General features: G+C 37.7%; 1 protein-coding gene across 1 annotated transcript in view; it reads right to left on the bottom strand.

The window, feature by feature from the left end:
* Positions 1-23,698, bottom strand: part of CNTN5 (contactin 5) — a 1,035,741-nt gene that overhangs the window by 64,758 nt on the left and 947,285 nt on the right. Inside the window, exon 17 of the mRNA XM_077964911.1 lies at positions 17,079-17,228. Within this exon, the coding sequence (XP_077821037.1) occupies positions 17,079-17,228 (150 nt within the window). The remainder of the gene's footprint in view (positions 1-17,078; positions 17,229-23,698) is intronic.

Genomic DNA, 23,698 nt, shown 5'->3' with positions numbered 1-23,698 from the left:
TATTTTCATGATTATTCATCATGGTACCCGGAACTATAATCAATAAATATTATTTAATACTATTATATGTTTAGATTCAAAAAAGAGAAAGTGGTGAAGTCTTCTATGAGAATTGCTGAAAGTTCAGCATGAGTCTATGCACACATAATCTTGAAACAGAATATCCTTCTTGGATATTCCAATAATATTGTTTTGGTAGTACCAAAGGAATTATGCTTTCAGTTTTGCCATAGCTTGTTTCAATCTGCAAATCTAGGCAAAATAGCTATTTGAATTTGTGAAAGAGATTCCTAGGATATTTCAGGAAATGTAAGAATTTTCTGATTTATAAACCTCCTTATAAATAGCAATAGTCAAGAAGATAGGAGGTGAGTGTATAAAATGAATGGTATTTATCTCAACTCATATTCTCTTTGTTTATATGAATTCACAAGGAACTAAAAGCAAAGAATAGGTAAACTAATCTTTGTATCAGATTTGTTGCTAAAAAGGGGAGAAAGAAAAGGCAAGCAGAAATATATACAAAGCTAATTCACATACCCCCAGATAAAACTAATCCAGCCCATCTTATAATAATATTCCTTTGTGTCTCTTCCATAACTTTTGAACTCAAGGGAATTTTGTTAAGTCACCGTCATGGACAAGAACTGTGAAAATACAAATGTCAACAGAGCAGGATCCTTTGTAGGAGTCAGAAGGTAGTATACAACTTAAGAAATTGTAAGAGGAAGTTAAACGACTGTTTTCTGAACTTGGAATGAGTCACATGTAGTCTCAGATGCTAAAGTGAGAATGGCTGAAGAAAACGGGTCTTGCTACGAATTAGGGAAACCAATTTTATGACTCTTTCTCATTGCTTGCCTCCAACTCATATACATACATGCGCAAGTAATGCTGTCTTAAAACAAGGTTGTCAGTTTAGAAGGTGGATTTGCTATAGCATCTCCTTCCAACCCCAGCTGTCAATAGAGAAGTGGGGATATTATTTCTTCATCAAGGTAAATAAGGAGAGGAGCAAGACAACCACTATAGAGAAGTTCAGATGCTTACTGATCATGCCTTGTATGGATGCTATTGAGCTTCAGAGTTTTCTAGAATACCTCAATTTCATACTGATCGACTTGAGGAAACTCAGGAGAAGAGGCCAAAATAGTTCCTGAGAATATCGTTTAATTCTAGATTTTGGCAGGCTGGGAATGTGAAATGGTTACTGTGAACCAAGTGGTCATGAGGCTAGGTTTGAATAGGGTTGTTAGGACCACACCCAATAAGGCTGACTGCTAGGGGGCAAGATGTCTTCAAAGAACCCAATGCACCCCACAGGAGAAAGCAGTAGCATGTGGATAAAGGCCATCACGTAGAACATTTAACACCCATGTGAGAACCACAAATTGCACCATCTAAGTGGAAGTTTTTCTCCTTCTTATCTGACCTGGAAAGTGCCAGAGCACAGCTGGAAGGTAGGAAATAAAGTGAAAGGAAGAAAGAAAGGACAGATCATAGCTATTGGGTCAGGTCTGTGCTGGGAAGGAATGGGAGAACATAGAATTGGATGTGAGATTTAATTTTTCTAATAAAATTAAACTGGAATTTTTAAATACTCGAAAATGCGACTGCTCTAGTACATAAAAGTGCTTAGGATTTATTTGAAGCTGAGGTTTGGGATCACTTTAAGCATAGTGGAGAGCAATGGTGGGAGAAGAAGAAAACCTTTTTTTTTTTTTTTTTAACCTCTATGGCCATTTACTGGCATTTGCATTTTCAAATGTAGAAAAAATATTTTTCCTTTTGTGGCCAGAAATATATGTGTAATTTTCCATTTGAGTCAGAAGAGAATGAAGGGATAGAATACAGTGTAAGAAAAAAAAATAACTAGAAAGCAAAACAATTTGAATGTGTGAAAAAATGTGTAACCATAGCCTTTCATTCAACACTTCTTTTTCTCTACTCCTTTTGCCTTGTCTATGCTACAAGAACCAAAGAAAATGGCTAAATGTTGAGAAATATAAAACCTCCTTACAGACAGTACTAATTAGATAGGAAGAATGAAAAAGCATCATAGGAAGGCCAGCTAGAGGTTTGCAAGGATGATTTAGAAGACATGCATGCTCTGTAGTGTGTTCCATATGCTAAAACGTTCTCTTGACTCTCCTGTTGTTCTAGTGGGCTGGATGATAGGGCATGATAGAACGTTGGCTGTCTGCAGCAGACACTTCTCACAGTGAGGGTATCTTGGGAAGTTGACTGCAGAGCTGCAAGCCAAGAGACTGTAGGGTTCTTACTATATCAACAAACATGCATTTAACTCTGAAAATATTTTCTCAATATGAAAAAATATACTTTTTCATGATTACTAGTTTGTAAATTTCCATCTAATAAATTGATAACTCATTTAAATTAACAATGGAGGTGATATAATAAAATAGCTTCCAGTAATATTGAGCATTTATGTGCCAGGCACTGTGCAAAGCTCTTTATATGCATTTAAAAATCTTATTTAATACAATGGTCAAAAGGAGTAGGTTGTGGTATCCCCATTTTATGAGTGAGAAATTTAAGCCTTAAATGACATGCTTCTTGCCTATGTCCACCCTGCTTTTAAGTGGCACAGTAGAACATTAATCTAGATAAAAACTCCAACCTTTTATGATAGGTGCATTTTTTTTCTTTAAAAAATACATACACACATAAGCCTATATGTATATTCATTCATGTGTGTATATATAATTCATTAAAATTTGAAATAAACTGCAAATATTGAGATGTATACCAATAGTTTTGAAGATAATAGAAATTTTATACTATAGAGAAGATCAGACCTTTCTGAATGACAAGGTACATAGTTAACTGTATCTTTTCTCCCTTTCATTTATCTTTTTTTAAATTTTTTTATTTTTTGAGACAGAGTCTGGCTCTGTGGCCCAGGCTGGAGCACAGAGGCATGATCTTGGCTCACTGCAAGCTCTGCTTCCCGGGTTTACGCCATTCTCCTGCCTCAGCCTCCCGAGTAGCTGGGACTACAGGTGCCCACCACCACGCCCGGCTAATTTTTTGTATTTTTTAGTAGAGACAGGGTTTCACCGTGTTAGCCAAGATGGTCTCAATCTCCTAACCTCGTGATCTGCCCGCCTCACCCTCGCAAAGTGCTGGGATTACAGGCGTGAGCCACTGCGCCCGGCCTTCATTTATCTTTCAGCAGTGTTAGGAACATGTAACTTATAGAATATTAAAATTCAATTATATGACAAAATTGACAATGCTGTATTTACTTTATATATTTTTCCATTTCACCCACCGTGTATATTTCAGATTCATTTCCCCACATGTGATTTTTTTCTCCTGAGTGTCATCTTTTTAAATAAAACTATTTCCATTATATTATCCCAAATTTATATATTGGTTTGATGATGTTAACACATTTCAAAAATCAAACAAGGGCTGTCTATCTTTATTTATCAATCTATCTAATTTCTAACTAAAACTTGTAAGAAAATTGCACTTAAATATAGGAGATGGAGGCAGAGCAAGTTGGCAGAATAGAAGGCTCCACTGATTGTCCCCTTGGCAAGGACGCTGCTACACATAAAAAGTACTTTGGTAAGAACCAAAAATCAGGTGAGCACTCACAGTATCAGGTTTAAACTTCAAATTGCTGAAAGATTCACTGAAGAGGTAGGAAAAACAGTCTTGAATCACTGAGACCACCATTCCTCCATCCCCCAGCAGTGGCCCCGCAACACAGAAGAGAAAATCTGTTTGCTTGGGAGAGGGAGAGTGCAGCAATTGTGAGACATTAAATTCAGTGTTGCCTGGTTATAGAAGAAAGCAAAACCAGACCAAACTCAGCTGACACCCACCCACAGAGGGAATTTATTTATTTATTTATTCATTTATTTAAATTTTTTATTTTTTTGGTGAGACAGAGTCTCGCTCTGTTGCCCAGGGTGGAGTGCAATGGTGTGATCTTGGCTCACTGCAATCTCTGCCTCCTGGGTTCAAGTGATTCTTGGGCCTCAGCCTCCCAAGTAGCTGGGATTACAGGCACCCGCTACCACGCCCGGCTAATTTTTGTATTTTTAGTAGAGATGAGGTTTCACCATGTTGGTCAGGCTGGTCTTGACTTCTGAACACAGGTGATCCACCCACCTCGGCCTCCCAAAGTGGTAGGATTACAGTTGTGAGCCACAGTGCCTGGCCCAGAGGGAATATTTAAACTAGTCCTAGCCAGAGGGAAATCTCCCATCGCAGTGGTCAGAACTTGAGTTCCTGAAAGCCTCACCACCTCAGACTCGAGTGCTCTGGGGCCCTAAATAAACTTGAAAGGTAGTCTAGGCCACAAGGACTGCAACTCCTAGGCAAGTCCGTGTTGAACTGGGCTCAGAGCTAGTGGACTTGGAAAACATGTGATCTCTAAAATATCAGCTGGGGTGGAGTGCTGGGGGAGTGTTGATGCCATCCCTTTCCTTGGTCCAGGCTGCATAGCTTGAAGATCCATAAGAGATACCTTCCTCCCACTTTAGGAGAGGAGGAGGAAGAGTGGGGAGAACTTTTTCTTGCTTCTTGGATACCAGCTCAGCCACAGGAGTATAGGGCACTGGTCATGGTTGTGAAGTCCTCTTTTCAGACCCTAGCTCCTGTATGAAATTTCTAGACACATCCTGGGCAAGAAAGGAAACCACCACCTTGAAGAGAAAGACACAGTCTTGGCAGGATTAATCATCTGCTATAAAAAGTAAAGGAGAGTTTGTCTCGAACCTTAGGTACCAGCTCAGCCACAGAGGTGTAGAGAACTAAGAGGGCTCTTGGGGTCCCTGATCCCAGGAGTTGGCTCTTTGACAGCATTTCTGGACCTGCCCAAGGACAGAAGGGAGCCCACTGCCCTGAAGGGTGAGTTCTAGACCAGGCAACATTCACCAAAAGCTAACTTAAGAGACCTTGGGCCTAAAGGGAACACTGGCAGTAGACTGGCAGTACGACCCATGGGCTTTTGGTGGCAGTAACCGTGTGGTGAGGCTCTTCTACCTTTGGAAAGGAGAGGGAAGAATGGGAAGGACTGTGTCTTGTGGTTTCAGTATCAACTCAGCTGCAGTACAACAGAACACCAAGTAGACTTCTAAGGATTTTGACTCTAGTCCCTGGCTCCTGGATGGCACCTCTGGATCCGCCTAGGCCCTAGGGGATCTCACCAGCCTGAAAGGAAGGACGCTGGCCTGGCTCACTTTGCTACATGCTAGTTTTAGAGCTCTAGGGCCTTGAGCAAACATAGGCAGTCACCAGCGAGTGACTTTCAGGAGTGGTTATAGCAGGCCATAGGTGAGACCGAGTGCTGTGCTGGCTTCAGGTCTGACCCAGCACAGTTCCAGGGGTGGTGGCCTCCAGGGTACTTATGTCACTTCATCCCCAGCTCCAGGTGGCTCAGAACAAAGAGACTCCATTTGTTTGGGAGAAAGTAAGGAAAGAGAACAAGAGTCTCTGCCTGGTAATCCAGAGAATTCTTTCAGATCTTGTTCAAGTCTATCAAGGCAGTACCTCTACTAGTCTCAAAAAACTACCACATTACTGGGCTTGGGGTGTCCCCTAAAGCAGATACAGCTAGATAACCATATGCAAGTCCTTTCAAGTACCTGGAAAAGCCTGCCCAAGAAAGGCAGGTTACAAACAAGCCCAGCTTGCGAAAACTACAATAAATGCCTAACTCTTCAATGGCCAGACACAGATAAACATGTACAAGTATCAAGACCATCCAGGAAAACATGACTTCAGCAAATGAACCAAATATGGCACCGGGGACCAATCTTGGAGAAAGAGAGATATGTGACCTTTCTGACAGATAAATCAAAATAGGTGTTATGAGGAAAGTAAAAAAAAAAAAAAAAAAAAAATCAGTAGAATGCCAAGAAGGAATTCAGATTTATACCAGATAAATTTAACAAAGAGATTGAAATAATAAAGAGAATCCAGCAGAAGCTCTGCAGCTGAAAAATGCAACTGACATACTGGAGAAAGCATGAGTCTTTTAATAGTAGAATTGATCTACCAGAAGAAAGAATTAGTAAACTTTGAGATAGACTGTTTGAAAATACATAGTCATACTAGACAAAAGAAAAAAGAATAATGAAGCACACCTACAAGATTTAGAAAACAGCCACAAAAGGGCAAATCTAAGAGTTTTACCCTTAAAGATAAGGTAGAAAGAGATACGGGTATAAAGTTTATTCAAACAGGTAATATCAGAGAACTTCCCAAACCTAGAGAAAAATATTAATATTTAAGTAGAAGAAGGTTATAGAACACCAAGCAGATTCAACCTAAAGAACAATGCCTCAAGGCATTTAATAATCAAACTCCCAAAGCTCAAGGATAACGAAAGAATCCTAAAAACAGTAAGAGAAAAAACAAATAACATAAAAAGGAGCTCCAATATGTCTGGCAGCAGACTTTCAGTGGAAACTTTACAGGCCAGGAGAGAGCGGTATGACATATTTAAAGTGCCAATGAAAAAAAAAATTACTCTTTTACCATAGAGTAATATATCTGGTGAAAATATCCTTCAAACATGAGGAGAAATAAAGGCTTCTCAGACAAAGAAAAACTGAGGGATTTCATCAACACCAGACCTGTCCTACAAGAAGTGCTAAAGAGAATGCTTCAATCAGAAACAAAAGGACATTAATGAGCAATAAATAATCGCCTGAATGTAAAAAACTCATTGGTAATAGCAAGTACAAGGAAAACAGAACATTGTAACACTGTAACTGTGATGTATAAACTACTCTTATTCTAAGTAGAAAGACTAAATGATGAATTAACATAAAATAATAACTACAACAATATTCAAAGACATAGACAGTACAATAAGATAGAAACAGCAGAAGGTTAAAAAGGAGGTAATTAAAGTTAAGGTGTAGATTTTTTACTAGTTTTCTTTTTACTTGTTTTTTTTTGTTTGCAAACAGTGATAAGTTGTTATTGGCTTAAAATCATGGGTTATAAGCTAGTATTTGCAAACCTCATGGTAACCTCAGAGCAAAAACTTGAGGGATACACAAAAAATGAAAAGAAAATTACACCATATCATTAGAGAAAAACACCTTCACTAACAGGAAGACAGGAAGAAAGGAAAGAAGGAAGAATAGACCACAAAACAACCAGAAAACAAATAATAAAATGGCAGGAGTAAGTCCTTACTTATCAATAATAACACTGCACGTAAATGGACTAATCTCTCTACTCAAAAGACAGAGTGGCTGAATGGTTAAAAAAAATAATACACAACAACCTGTTTCCTATAAGCAACACAATTCACCTATAAAGACACTCATAGATTGAAAATACAGTGATAGAAAAACATATTTCATGCCAGTGGAAATCACAAAAGAGCAGTAGTAGCTATATTCATATCAGAAAAAAATAAATTTCAAGACAAAAACTATAAGAAGACATAAAGAAATTCACCATATAAAGATAAAGGGGTGAATTCAGCAAGAGGATATAACAATTTGAAATACATATGCACTCAATGCTTGAGTACCCAGATATATACAGGAAATATGAGAGGTAAGGAAAGAGAGATACGCCTCGCTGCAACAATAGCTGGAGACTTTAATACCTAACTTTCAGCACTAGATAGACCTTCCAGACAGAAAATCAACAAAGAAAGATTGGATTTAATCTATACTATGGAACAAACTGACCTAATAAATATTTACAAAACATTTTATCCAACGGCTGAAGAATACACATTCTTTTCGTCAGCACATAGATTATTCTCAAGGATAGACCGTATGTTAGGTCACAAAAACATGCTCCCGAATGACCCATGGGTCAATGAAGAAATTAAGAAGGGAATTGAAAAATTTCTTGAGACAAAAGATAATGGAATCACAGCATACCTGTGGGATACAGCAAAAGCAATACTAAGAGGAAAGTTCATAGCTATAAGTGCCTACATCATTAAAAAAAAAAAAAGAAAAAGAAAAACTTCAAATCAACAGCCTAATGATGGATCCTAAGGAGCTAGAAAAGCAAGAGTAAACCAAACCCAAAATTAGTAGAAGAAAAATATAATAAAGATCAGAGCAGAAATAAATGAAATTGAAATGAAGAAAACAATACAAAAGATCAATAGAAAAAAAAGGTTTTTTTCTTAAGTTAAAATGAACAAATCTTTAGCCAGACTAAGAAAAAAAGAGAGTACACAGATAATCAAAATCGCACATGAAAAGGAGACATTATATCTGACACTGCAGAAATTCAAAGGATCATTAGTAGCTACTATGAGCAACTATGTGTCAATAAATTGGAATATCTGGAAGAAATGGACAAATTCCTAGACACATACAACCTATCAAGATTGAACCATGAATAAATTCAAAATGTAAGCAGATCAATAATGTGTGATTGAAGCTGTAATAAATGGACATCCAGAAAAAGCCTCAGACTCAATGGCTTCACTGCTGAATTCTACCAAACATTGCTCTGGAAGGGGAACAACACACACTGGGGCCTATTATGGGGATGGGGGAGAGGGGAGGGATGGCACTGGGAGTTATACCTGATGTAAATGACGAGTTGATGGGTGCTGATGAGTTGATGGGTGCAGCACACCAACATGGCACAAGTATACATATGTAACAAACCTGCACGTTGTACACATGTACCCTAGAACTTAAAGTATAATAAAGAAAAAATAAAAATAAAAATACAAAAAAGAACTAATACCAATTCTACTCAAAACTATTTCAAAAAAATAGAGGAGGAGGGAACACTTCCAAATTCATTCTGTGAGGCCAGTATTACCCTGGTACCAAAAATAGACAAAGACATATCAAGAAAGAGAAAGAAAAAAAACTGTAGACTGGTATCACTGGTAAGTATTGATGCAAAATTTATCAACAAAATACTAGCAAACTGAATTCAACAACACATTAAAAAGTTCATTCATCATGACCAAGTGGAATTTATCCCTGGGATGCAAGGCCAATTCAACATACACAAATAAATCAATGTGATACATTATTATCAATAGAATGAAGGACAAAACACCTATGATAATTTCAAGTGATGCTGAAAAAGCATTTGATAAAATTTAATATCTCTTCCTGATAAAAACTCTCAATAAAGTGGGTACAGAAGGAATATAACTCAACATCATAAAAATCATATATGATGAACTCAAGCTAGTATTATATTAAATGGGGAAAGACTGAAAGCTTTTCCTCCTAGATCTGGAACATGACAAGGATGCCCACTTTCACCACTGTTTTTCAGCATAGTACTGGAAGTCCTAGCTAGAGCAATCAGACAAGAGAAAGAAATAAAAGGCATCCAAATTGGAAAGGAAGACATCAACTTTTTCTTGTTTGCAGATGATATAATCATATGTTTAGGAAAATCTAAAGACCCCATCCAAAAACAATTAGAACTGATGATCAAATTCAGTAAATTTTCAGGATACAAAATCAACATACAAAAATCAGTAGCATTTTTATATGCAAACTGTGAACAATCTGAAAAAGAAATCAAGAAACTAATCTTATTTACAATAGCTACAAATAAAATACAACACCTGGGAATTAACCAAATAAGTGAAAGATCTCTATAACAAAAACTATAAAACACTGATGCAATAAATTGAAAATGACACAAAATAATAGATATTCCATGTTCATGAATTATAAGAAACAATATTGCTAAAATGTCCATACTATCCAAAGCAATCTAGAGATTTAATGTAATCCCTATCAAAATAACAATGATATTTTTTACAGAAATAGAAAAACCAATGCTTAAGTTTATATCAGATGACAAAAGAGCTAGAATAGCCAAAACTATCCTAAGCCAAAAGAACAAAACTGGTGGAATCACATTACCAGACTTCAAATTATACTTAAGAGCTACAGTGATCAAAACAGCATGGCACTGGCATAAAAACAGACATATGGACCAATGGAACATAATAGAGGACCCCAACATAAATCCATACATCTACAGTGAACTTATTTTCCATAAAAGTTCTCAGAACATACATCAAGGAAAGGACAGTTTGTTCACTAAATAGTTCTGGGAAAATTGGATATCTATATGCAGAAAAATGAAACTAGATCCTGTCTCTTGCTATATTTGAAGACCTCAAAATATGAAACTACTACAGGAAAACATTGGGAAAACTCTCCAAGACAATGGAGTAGGCAAAGACTTCTTCAGCAATATACCACAAGCACAGGAAACTAAAGCAAAAATAGACAAATGGGATAATTTAAATAGCTTCTGCACAGCAAAGAAAACAGTAAACAAAGGGAAGAGACAACCCACAGAATGGAAGAAAATATTTGCAAACTATCTGCCAAAGGATTAATAAATAGAATATATAAAGAGGTCAAACAACTATATAGGAAAAAATCTAAAAATCCAATTTAAAAAATGGGCAAAATATTTGAATAGATATTTCTCAAAAGAAGACATATAAATGGCAAATAGGCATATGAAAATGTGCTCAACATCATTGATCATCAGGGGAATGCAAATCAAAACTTCAATAAGATATTTCACCCCAGTTTACTTGGCTTATATCCAAAAGACAGGCAATAATAAATGCTAGTGAGGATGTAGAGAAAAGGGAGCCCTCATACACTGTTGGTGGGGATATAAATTAGTACAACACTATGGAGAACAGTTTGGAGGTTCCTTAGAAAAACTAAAAATAGAGCTACCATACGGTCTAGCAATCCCACTCCTAGGTATATACCCAAAAGAAAGGAAGTTAGTTTATTGAAGTGATATCTGCACTCCCATGTTTATTACAGTAATATTCACCATAGCCAAGATCTGGAAGCAACTTAAATGTCCATCAGCAGATGAATGGATAAAGAAAATGTGGTACTTGTACACATGTAGTATTATTGAGCTCTACAAAAGAATGAAATTCTGTTATTTGCAACAACATGGATGGATCTGGAGGTCATCATGTTAAGTGAAATAAGCCAGGCACAGAAAGACAAACATCACATGTTCTCACTCATTGGTATGAGCTAAAAATTAAAACAATCAAACTCATGTAAATAGAGAGTAGAAGGATGGTTACCAGAGGCTGGGAAGTGTAGTTGGTAGTTGGGGGTTGGGGGGAAGGGAAGACGGTTAATGGATATAAAAAAATAGTTAAAAAGAATAAATAAGACCTAGTATTTGCTAGCATAACAGGATGACTGTAGTAAAAAATAATTTAATTGTACATTTTAAACTGACTAAAAGTGTATTATTGGATTGTGTGAAACACAAGGGATAGATGCTTGAGGGGATGAATACCCTATTTATCCTGATGTAATTACTAAGCATTGTATGCCTGTATTAAAATATCTCATGTAACCCCAAAATATATACACCTACTGTGTACCCACATAAATTAAAAATTAAATGCGTGCATAAAAGTAAAAATATATAGTTGTATTATTATTTTGACATCCTAATACTAAGAAATTGGACTGAGCCAATTATCTCATCTTTGCTGACTGCCAAGAGTGTTTCTTTCCTATTTGTTTATTTTTTGAGAGACAGTCTCACTCTGTCACCCAGGCTGGAGTGCAGTGGTGCAATGTCTGCTCAGTGCAACCTCTGCCTCCCGGGTTCTCATGCCTCAGTCATCCGAATAGCTAAAATTACAGGCCTGTGCCACCATGCCTGGCTGATATTTGTATTTTTAGCAGAGATGGTTTTTGCCATGTTGGCCGGGCTGGTCTTGAATTCCTGGACTCAGATGATCCCTATGCTTCAGCATCCCAAAGTGCTAAGATTACAGGCATGAGCCACCATGCCTGATCGAGTGTTTCTCAATGACTGGACAATTCAAAATATACTCTTTATAAAAATTGTAAAGAAAAATTCTGTTTTTTGGTATGCAGAAAAGAAGCAATTCTATGGCAGAAATGATTTGCTACACTGCTTTGGAATTTAGAATATTCTATTAAATAAGTGAACCTTAAAGAGGCATACCACTTACAATTCAACATCCCTAATGTGAGACCTTTTCTCTCCCAAGCAGCTCTATTTTCAAAGTTTAGTTGGCCCTTTAGAACAGCATTATCTTTTAAAATACTAGATATGTACTTAATAGAGGCAGAGTGCATCATTTGAGAGGATGTCTCAAGATATTGGTGTCTCTTTAAATCTGTGCTGCCTGACAAAACAGGCACATAATTCAACACTTGGTTCAACACCATTAGTAGCTCTAGCCCTATGTATGTGGTACCACAGTACAAGAAGCATAAAGTACGCAATACAAATCTTCCTCAACTCACTTTCAAAGGAGAGTACTTCGTGCATTTTTCATAGTACTTCTCTTCCATAAGATTTTAATGGACTAAAGTATGTCATGTATATAGAACTCATGATAAAATAGAGACAGGCAATACATGATTGAGGTAGCTGCAGAAATAGACATTAGATCGAGACTATCCTGGCTAACATGGTGAAACCCCGTCTCTACTAAAAATACAAAAAACTAGCCGGGCGTGGTGGCGGGCGCCTGTAGTCTCAGCTACTTGGGAGGCTGAGGCGGGAGAATGGCGTGAACCCGGGAGGCGGAGCTTGCAGTGAGCCGAGATCACGCCACTGCACTCCAGCCTGGGAGACACAGCGAGACTCCTTCTCAAAAAAAAAAAAAAAAAAAAAAAAAAAAAAATGTAGAATCTGAATACACTTTAGCTTGAAATGTAAAAGTGATTTTGCTAAAATGCTTTTTATAGCACAAGGAGATTTATACCATAAAAAGTTGAAAAGGATTATTCATCCCAAATGGATTATTTATTTTTGAAATGAATATTTATAGAGAGCCTCTGAATTAGGCAGCAATCTTTGCCTTTGTTTAAACACAATTAACAATATGCAAAGTAAGGCAGCGCTTTTTAGAAAATATGTGAGCATAAGTACTACTATTGGCAGTCATTTCAGTATCTGCACAGTGAGTACATAAAATGAAGAACAACTAACCTGTTATGCTCTTAATTAATGAACACCTGTACACAATGAAAGCAAGGCTGGTTTTATGGATGCATGAAAATCCAACCAGGCAATTAATGTTTAATTTAGAATTCATGCTATTGAAAAGGTAGCAGAAAAAACAACTTATAACAGGCAAATCACAAAAGCGGAGAAGTTGGATTTTCTGTGGATGAATCTTTTCCAACATATTTAAGCCATTTTACCTTTTTTTTTTTTGGTTGTTTAATTTTTATATGGAAAAAACTGAACATCTTTTGTATTGTTATTTAATTTTAATGTGATAATTTGATCATGTGGAATTTTTTTTTAAATTAAACTTTTAAGTTCAGGGGTACATGTGCAGGTTTGTTACACAGGTAAACTTATGACATGGGGGTTTGTTGTACAGGTAATTTCATCACCCAGGTATTTAAGCCTTTGAGCATACACCCAGTAATGGGAATATCGGGTCAAATGTTATTTCTGTTTTTAGGTCTTTGAGGAGTTGTCACACTTTCTTCCACAATGGTTGACCTAATTTATACTCCCACCAACAGAGTATAAGTGTTCCTTTTTCTCTGCAACCTTGCCAGCATGTTATATTTTGACTTTTTAGTAATAGCCACTGTGATTGGCATGAGATGGTATCTTATTTGTGGTTTTAATATCATTGCATTTTGCATTTCTCTGATGATCAGTGATGTTGAGCTTTTTCTCATATGATTGTTGGCCACATGTATGTCTTCTTTTGAAAAGTGTCTACTCGTGTCTTTTGTGCACTTTCTAATGGGGCTGTTTGTTTTTTCTTGTAAATTTCTTTAAGTTCCTTGTAGATGCTGGATATTAGACCTTATCAGATACAGAGTTTGCAAAAATTTTCTCATATTCTGTGGGTTATCTGTTTACTCTGTTGACAGTTTCTTTTGCTGTGCAGAAGCTCTTAAGTTTAATTAGATCCCATTTGTCAATTTTTGTTTTTGTTGTAATTGCTTTTGTCATCTTCATCATGAAATCTTTGCCCGTTCCTATGACCAGAATGGTATTACCTAGGTGTTTTTTCTTGGATTTTGATAGTTTTGTACCTTACATTTAAGTCTTTAATCCATCTTGAGTTAATTTTTGTATATGGTGAAAGGAAGTGGTCAAGTTTCAATCTTCTGCATATGGCTAGCCAGTTATCTCAGCATGATTTATTGAATAGGGAATCCTTTCCCCAGTGCTTGTTTTTGTCAGGTTTGTCGAAGATCACATGGTTGTAGGAGTTAGTCCATATTTCTGCACTCTCTAGTCTGTTCCACTCATCTATGTCTGTTTTAGTACCAGTACCATGCTGTTTTCGTTACTGTAGCCCTGTAGTACAGTTTGAAGTTGGGTAATATGTTGCCTCTGGCTTTCTTTTTTTTGCTTAGAATTGCCTTCACTATTTGGACTCTTTTTTGATTCATATGAATTTTAAAATAGTTTTGGTAGTTCAGTGAAGAATGTCAATGGTAGTTTAATAGAAATACCATGAACTCTATACATTGCTTTGGGTAGCATGTTCATTTTAACGATACTGAATCTTTCTATGAGTGCTAGCGGGTTCCTGGGTGCCTGTCTCCCTGGGGACATTCACCACAGTGGCGGAGGCAATGTAGTGGGGGTTGGGCCTGGGGTGAGGGTGGTGGTGGTGGTGGGGTGCCTGATGATAACCGTGTGCCTCCTTGCACTGGAGGTGGTGTTGGCTGGGGGTGGGGCACTGACATGTGCAGGTCTGGGTGTCTTCTCTGCTCTGCAAGCCGGAAGGGTCACTCAGGGTGGGAGAGGATCTGCTGTTCTCTGCACATTCTGAACGTAAGGGTGGGGTACTTGTTGGGGTGGGGCTTGCTGGCCCTGAACCTACCAAAACTCTGTCTGCAATGGCCGTTGGCAGGGGAAGGGGTAGCAGACTGCACTACCAGGTGCTGTCAGGGCAAGGAAAGCAAACCCAAACCCCCACCCCTACCCCTAAGCAGACACGCCCAGCAAACTCATGTGGGAGTTGCCCCATGGAGGAATGTGGGGGACGCTGCGGCTGCAGTGTGGGGAAAGACTGTGCGGGCTGGTGAGTGGCCATAGGAGCCGCCCCGCTTGAGCTCTCTGTCTTGCAGTCAGGGTCCGCCAGAGCAGAAGCTATGATGAGGCCTCCCAAGGCTCCCGAGGGTGCTGTGCATGCAGGTGTGGCCATACTGAGGCCCTTGGAGAGGCCAGCAGACTAACGTGTTGCTCAGGTCAGACTGGCCCCATCTGATGGGCAAAATTGCCTTACAGAGTTTAGGACAAACAAAAAGTTCCCCTAGGGCCAAAGTCTCCTATGGAGCAAATCAGACCTAGGGGGATGGTCATCCCTGACCATGCTTCACTACAGATGCTCTTGCACCAAACCCTCTGTGCTCCACATCAGCTGGCATGCAGCTCCTACCACTTCTCTATGCAGCTCTCCCTGCCAAGTCGAGAGTCCATGGTGGTCTAGGGGGTCTCCTGCTGCTGCGGTTTCAGAGGCCTGTGGCAAGAGTGGGTTGCTCCTTACCAGTTCAACTCACCAATTCCCCCAGAGCTGTTGGGGGCTAGAAATAAGTCCGGGTGTGCTGTAGCCCCGCATAGGGTTCCCAACTTTCTCCCCCAATCAGCCCAGTCTCTGTGTCTTCCCTCTGTCCACTCTCAGTGCCTTCCCTGTGAAGATCTGTTAGGAGCACGCCAGTCCTCTGGGTCCCTCAGTAGGAGCTGTTCCATTTATCTGAGTCTAGTGGACCATCTTGGGATTTGTTTTCTTTCTTTTCCCTCACTTCCTCCCTCCCTCCCTCCATTCTCCTTCCCTCCTAGAGAGCCATAATATGTTTTAGAGAAAAAGTCAGCTGTTTTGATTGTTTATTTTAATGATTATAAGCTCTGTTCAATTTGTTAGAGGTCAAAAGTCATATTTTGTCATATTTTTGTTTCGGTTCTATAACTGTAATACACAATGGACACAGTTAATTCTTCGTCTTGTATGTACACGCGTATCTGACCTATGTACTGGTGTGCGTACGGGGCTATAAAGGAAAAAAATGTTCCCTTTACAAATATGACATGTTGAGTACCAGTACCAAACACTGTTCTAGGTTTCAGTGTAGGGCAGTGAACCTATATGACAAATCTTCATTTTCAGTGCACTTTTATTTGAGACTCATGTATTATCATTGAGCATAAATCATTAGCATTTGTTATTTTTTCCTCCCTGTACCTATCCCTGATCCTCCTCTTTCTATTGTTTTCATATTGTTCTTATCAACACTATTAATGTTTGTTTGTGTTCCCCTAAGTAAATGTGTAACCAGACACTTTCTTAATATACAATATTAGGGGGACATAAAAGATAGACCTCAATGAGACTTTGTCCAACGTCATAAAAAATCTACACAGAAAATTTCTGTATTCCTTATTTCTTTATTTTTCTGCTCCTTCCATGTGATAAGCAAGATATCTTAAAATTCAAATAGAGCTGTTAATTCCTCAGTCATTAGAAACATTTTATCAGATGTGCTTTTTCTAAAAGATGAGAATAATGTAATGTTTTAAAGTCAAGGAGCAGATTGGTATTTATTTTACATATAAACTTCAAGAAGGCAGTAGGTCAAGGAAGGACCATGTTTACTTTTTGCAAAGTGTAATTTATATGGGTTTGGTGGTGAAGGGTAACATAAAAGAGTTCTAAGGAAGTACACTATAATTCAAGTAAAGTATCACTGGAGAAAAAGAAGGGGAGCAGATTTATTCTGAATCTTAAGGGTATGCTATATTGAATGAGTATATTATGAGAAGAATAAATGAACTGCTTCAGTTTCATGGTAACCTGAAGATCAGTGCAAGGATTGGGAGAAAATGTAAGCATTTAGATGGTTGTATTTGTGGAAACAAGGAGAAAAAGTTCTGAGAACAAATAAAATGAAATAATTGTTTTAAAGAAAATAATTTTATGATGTTTAGGTAGATGAATCAGGACAAATTATGCTAAGGCAAGCAGTGGAGCAATCATGGTGAATTCACCTTAGTTTCAAGACGATTAGAAGCATACCAAATCCAATCTGACTATTCCAAATGTTTACCTGCTTCATTTGTGCGGATCATTCGAGATGGGGTGCTTGGATCTCCTGTCCCAATAGGGTTGGTGGCCACCACTCGAAATTCGTATTCCACCCAGGGATTTAGGTCCACAGCCATGGCTGACTCCATGTCCCCTGTTATGATTTCTGGCACTATAGAAAGGAAGGAAATTTCATGTCACTAGGAGGACTGGAAAAATGCTACAAATGGCAATCAAGAGTATTAATGCTACTGACAGAATCAGCAGGCTAAAGCATATCTCCTCACAACACGTGGTCATGGTGTCACCTCCAATGTCATTAGTAAAATGAAAATCAATCTTCAGGGAGTAAGCACTTGCATATGTCAAAGTTTGTTGGAGTTAATTAAAACTCTTCCATTTTATCTTTACACAAAACTTGCCATTATGTACACTAATAATTATTTCACCAATCCCTCAGCCCCAGATAAGGGGCCAATTAGAACTATAATTTAAACAGTTTTCTTTCCATTTCTAGGAAATTTCTTGAGCAGTTTGCTCTCCCCGTTCTGGCAAACATGTTTAGTCACTTGGTAATTCCAAGCAGCAAATTAACAATATATCTGTTTAATTTAAAAAACACAGTTTGTGATATCTGAGTAGAAACACTGAATTCTTCTTAGAGTGACTTTTGTACTACATTTAAATTTTTGTCAGGGCATAACATTGTTTGTCAGTACAGTTACCATTGGTGAAGTGTTTATACATGGCATACATGCTTCGTTTTGGACTGCTTTTCTTGTTCACTCATCTCTGCTGTCTAGGAAATGTTTCTAAACATTTGTTACAGGAGTGAAAAGGCAGTATGTGGAGAATCTCCCTTGCAGCATGCAAAGATCCTCTGGATTTATATCAGTCTTGGATTTCTTTGTAGGCATAGCAGTACAGCCGGGATGGGAGTTTGGGGTCTTGATTTGAGGACTCAATTCTGTTTTACCGCTGCAAGGTGCTATGAAATTGTCTTGAATTTTCCATGAAAATCTCTTCTGAAAGGTACCAAAAGAATGTTACCAAATAAGTAGCTCTGTGAAAGGTGAATGCTCAGAGCATAGGCAGCGTGAGCTGCCCGACAAATCTCACAGCACTGCAGAGCTGCTGTGTTTTCTTAAAGCAGTGACAGGAAGACGTGGAAAAACAAAAACAGTGTGTCCCCTCTTGCTGAACTGGCAACTGAGCAGTACGCTTGGAGTCTAAGAGGTGGGTGAGGGAAAGGCCACTGTCAGACCACAGCTTGGCGAAATGTCAAGCTATGCTTGACAAACATACAAAAGAGAAGAAGAGATTTCCAGATAATGCTCAGCCTTCTGTAGCCCAGAGCCTACACTGTATCACTAATGCTTACATTGAGAGCACCAGGACTTAACATCACTGTTTAATTTACTTATATTTATGTAAGTCATCTCAAGTAACTCCAGACATCTGGACCATGCTCATCCCTTTTATTCTAATCTCCAGAGAATTCTGCCACTTTTCTCTTCTGCCCAGCTCATATCTCTTCCTCATTCTTGAAGTTCTTCCACTGTGACACTTGGAATTTATGATCTGTCATTAGCAAAATCCCCTGTATACTTAATCTCCTCTCTGGGCATATCTACAACTTTTTACTCCAATAGAAACTAAGAAATTTTACCCTTATTAAGGGGTGGACCTCTTAAGATATCACGGAGAAAAAGAACCAGCCCTTTTTTCCTCTCTCTCCCACATCTCTAATGGATGTTTCCCATCAGCATACAAGCATGCAGATGTTTTTCTCTGAAAAACAAAACTAAGGTCTCAACATTTCCTCTCCTTCCAGCCTTCACTCAGTTTCTCTGATTCTTTTGAGAGTTGTTTGTGCTATTACTTACTGTCTGCAATTATTTTTCTTCCATTCTCTCTTGAACCTATGCCAGTCAGACTCTTACCTCCAGTTTTCCATCATACTGCCTTCTGTCAAGATTACCAATGAATGGTCTCTGTTACTGAAACCTTAAGGCCAGATCTCTGTTACTCATCTTACTTGAACTATCATCATCCTTTGACACAGTTGATCATCCTTTGAAATACTTTTCGAAACTTCTGGTTCTCTCCCACCTGATTATGCCTTCTCAGTCTCCACTGCTGATTTCTTTTTGTCTTCCTGGTGCAACTTGGCTCTACGATTTTCCATTTTCTTACTCCATGGTGATTTATCCAGCCTCATGGTTTTAGATACCCTCTATGCTGATAACTGTAATATTTTTAATGAACCTCTTCCCTACATTTCAGACTCATACGTTCAATGGCATATTATTAATAGACATTACTATTTGAATAGATTTCTGCAGTATTCTTATCCAGGGAATGACAATTGCTTTCTTACAGATGTTGTATCCCAAATCTTCAGGCCATCCTGGACTCCTTTCTTTCTCCCCTGTCCCACTCCAATCCATTAGAAACTTATGGCATCTGTGACTTCAAACTATGTTGATATCTCCACTTATCTTGGCAGAAAAATTTCTTGGAAGAGTTGTCTATATTAATTTTTTTCCTATTGTCTCTGGATCTCATTCTTGACAGACTTTGATGCCGATGGCCTACCATCACATCAAAACTGCTATTGTCAAGGTTACCAATCCGACCTCCATATAGCTAGAACTAATGATCACTTCTCAGTCTTCATTTTACTTGACATCTTGGTAGCATCTGACACAGCTCATTAGGCCTTTTTCTTCCATAGGCTTTATTCCTTTGTTTTCCATGGCATGACATTATTTTGGTTTTCCTTTTACCTCAATGATTGCTTTTATTCTGCCTCCTTTGGATGGCTGCCTTCTCCACAACTTCTTACTGTTACAATGCTTCAGGGCGTTATTTTCATACTGTTTCTTCTTTATTTTATACTTACTTTCTTGGAGGTGACATAGAGTCTCATATTTTAAAATATTATATGACAATAATTTTCTAATTTATAACTTTATGCTAAACCTCTCACTTAAACAGCATACTTATATACCCAGATGCCTACCTGAAATCTCATTTGGATGTCTAACAGATATATCAAACTTAATATGTCTCAAATTGAATTCTTTATCTCATTGCTACCCAATCTGTTCCAATTATGAAGGTTTCTTAGGCTTCTCCATGTCACCTAATGATAACTCCATCCTTAAGTTGGTTAGGTCAAAAATCTTGTAGTTTTCCTTGAATTCTTTTTCTCTCATACTGTTTACATCCAGTTTGTTGCAAATGCTGTGGGTTTTAGCTTCCAAATAGTTTCAAATTCTGACCACTTTTATGACCTCTGTCATAAAAGCATCAGTGACCTGTGTCACCACCAAGCTTCTGTCACATTGAAACATCATCATCTCTCCACCATAATAATAGCTTCCTAAATAGTTTAGTCACTCTTCACTTATCCTTCCCGTAAGTCTATTTTTAACATAGCTTGAATGACTATATTAAAACTTAAGACTTAGAAGAGCAATCCTCCAATGTCTCATTTCTCAAATGGTGAAAACCCAAGTAATGTATGATCTGGTCTTGCCAATATCTCTCAAAACTCATCTACCTTTCTCCCTAAAACTCATTCTGCTCCTGCCTCACTGATCTTCTAATGCTCTTGCGTATCATGCTCCTAATACTTTTGCTCTAGTTGCTCCTTATACCTGGGCTGCCTCCCCCATACCTCCTATAAAATGTACACAAATATACCTTCTCAGTAAGGCATACCCCGACCACTCTATTTCAAAGTGCAAGCTTCCTGCAATGGACTAAATGTGTCCTCTCAAAATTCATATATTAAAGTCCTAACCCCTAATGTGGCTGTTATTTGGTGATAGAGCTTCTAAGGAAATAATTAAGGTTAAATGATGTGGTAAGAGTGGGGCTGTGATCTTAGTGTCCTTATAGGATGAGACACGAGAGCTCTCTCTCACTTTGTGTGTGTGTGTGTGTGTGTGTCATCCATGTGAGAACACAGTGAGAAAGCAACTTGATGTTGGAACTCCAAACCCCTAGAACTGTAATAAAGTAAATTTCTGTTGTTTAATCCACTCAGTCCATGGAATTTTGTTATAGCAGCCTGAGGTGACTAATACACTGACCCTGATCATAGTACTTCTGATTCCTCTTACTGCATATAATTTATTTTTCCCCCCATAGTACTCATCAACTTCTAAGATATTATATAATTTACTTGCTTATTATGTTCTCTGTTTATTGTTTGTCTTCACCTATAAGAATACAATCTTCACAAGGGCAAGGATTTATTTATTTGGTGTTGTTCATGTACCTAGAACACCTGATATGCCGCATGTGCCTAGAACACTTCCTAAAAGGTGCTTGGTAAATTTTTATTAAATGAATGAGAGTTCAAATTGCCTGGTGTGAACAGAATTGGCAATATTAATTAATTCTGCTTGAATCTTGATGTAATTAGTATAAGCTTTAATATACATATAAAAATAGTCTTCCTTCGAAAGCGATGCATATTTATATCCTCTTAGTCATAACTATAGACTTTAAAGACTCCCTTTCCAAGCCCATATCCTTTCCACCACCCTTCATTCCTCTCTTTAAAGTGAAAAAAAAAAAAGATTTGGAAATTCTAAATTCCCTGTTACTTGTAAGAGATATAAAATAATTATAAGTATTAATTGAAGGTATTATTATTTTTGGTGAAACAAAATGCAATATGAAAGAAAGTAAAAACTTTCTTTTTTATACAATTAGGATTTTGATTTGAAATGCAATATTGTGGAGATGAAGAATAATGGAGGATTTATACCAAAATAAGTATTTTAAAGGTCTTGCAGCATCTTTTTATAAATATATTATTTCCGGAACTTTAGGGACAAGTTGGTTTCAAAGAAAACATTGTGCATCAGAGAGAACATGACAGCAACTAAAGACAGTGGAAGACCTTATATTGACTTAGGGGAAACATCTTGTTGAAATGCCTTTCCAAGCAAAAGAATCACATCCAAGACTATTTATTTTGAGACAAGATCTTATTCTGTTGTCCAGACTGGTCTCAATCTCCTGGCCCTAAGTGATCCTCCCACCTCAGGATGTCTCAAAGTGCTGAGATCACAAGTATGTGCCACCCAAACTCAGCCACCAATTTAATTAATAAAATACCAAATAAATCTGTTCAGTTGAAAAATGGAACCAATCAGTCTGTGCAAACATACCCGCAGTAGAAGACATATCCACTGATACAAGAATATTTAAGAAGCATATCTGAGTTAAGTAAACAAAGACCAATGAATTCTGTGATTATAGGCAATTTGATATTCCTAGGTAGACATAATCAAAAATTACGTCAGCTAATGCTTCTCAGTAGTATAAAAAAGAAAGTCAGGTTTCTAAATCAAAAGCCATTTGCTTGAGTGGAAAAGAGGTCTGCAAGTGAAATGATCTATTTGTTATGGCTCTTTGCAAACTTTTTTCAAAATAAATACATTATTCTTATTTACATTTTAGTCTCATTTGCAGGAGGCAGTATTCATATGTTAATTCCAAGATGTGCTCAGCTAGAGGGTTCATGTGGAACCTCTGACTTCATTTTCCACAAATGAGAAACTCATTATTTTTTATGCTCATTTTGGTATATTTTAAATGCTTTTCAAATAGTAGATTATTAATTGCATTAATTGTATCAGCAAGGTTAAACTCCAGATTCATTTTTTTTTCTAATGGATATTGTTAAATTGGAGTTTATTTTGACTGAAATTAATTTAGAATGAGGGAGCAACTGTGAAACCAAAAGGCTCATGACCAGTGGAGCTGGTGTGGTTCCAGAGAGACTTATTTCCTCATCATAGGCGTGAAAGAAACGATGAGAATGAGCATGGTACTAAAACCAGGAAGCATCTAAAAGACCTATTTTGGAGCATGTAAATCTTGTGGACAGCTCTTCATCAGGCTTTCCCTGAGGACAGCATGCCTCTGCCAATAGGTGCAATTAATGGTGCGTTTTGGAGAAATGAGTTAGAAGAGGACACATCTAGTGAGAGCCCTAGCACCATGAAGGGTAAATACAATTGATCACTTGCAGAAATCTTTTTCTGAAGGAAAACTTTTTTATAAGTACAGCACAATTGCAGGGTTTTTAGAAGTGTTGTTCTTGCTGAATTGAATTAAAAAAGAACTCTGAAAAATATCACCATCAAAAAGTGGGCAAAGGATATGAACAGACACTTCTCAAAAAAAGACATTTGTGTGACCAACAAACATATATAAAAAAAGCTCAACCCATCACTGATCATTAGAGAAATGCAAATCAAAACTACAATGAGATACCATCTCATGCCAGTGAGAATGGCGGTTACTAAATAGTCAAGAAAAAACAGATGTTGGTGAGGCTGTGGAGAAATAGGAACACTTTTACACTGTTGGTGGGAATGTAAATTAGCTCGACTCTTGGGGAAGATAGTGTGATGATTCCTCAAGGATCTAGAAACAGAAATACCATTTGACCCAGCAATCCATTACTGGGTATATACCCAGTGGAATACAAATCATTCTACTATAAAGATACATGCACACGTATGTTTATTGCAGCACTATTTACATTAGTAGAGACATGGAACCAACCCAAATGCCCATAAATAATAGACTGGGTAAAGGAAATGTGACACA

The sequence above is a fragment of the Macaca mulatta genome, chromosome 14 (assembly GCF_049350105.2).
Source record: "Macaca mulatta isolate MMU2019108-1 chromosome 14, T2T-MMU8v2.0, whole genome shotgun sequence".
Classification (NCBI taxonomy): Eukaryota; Metazoa; Chordata; class Mammalia; order Primates; family Cercopithecidae; genus Macaca; species Macaca mulatta.
This window is presented reverse-complemented; position numbering and strand designations above follow the sequence as displayed.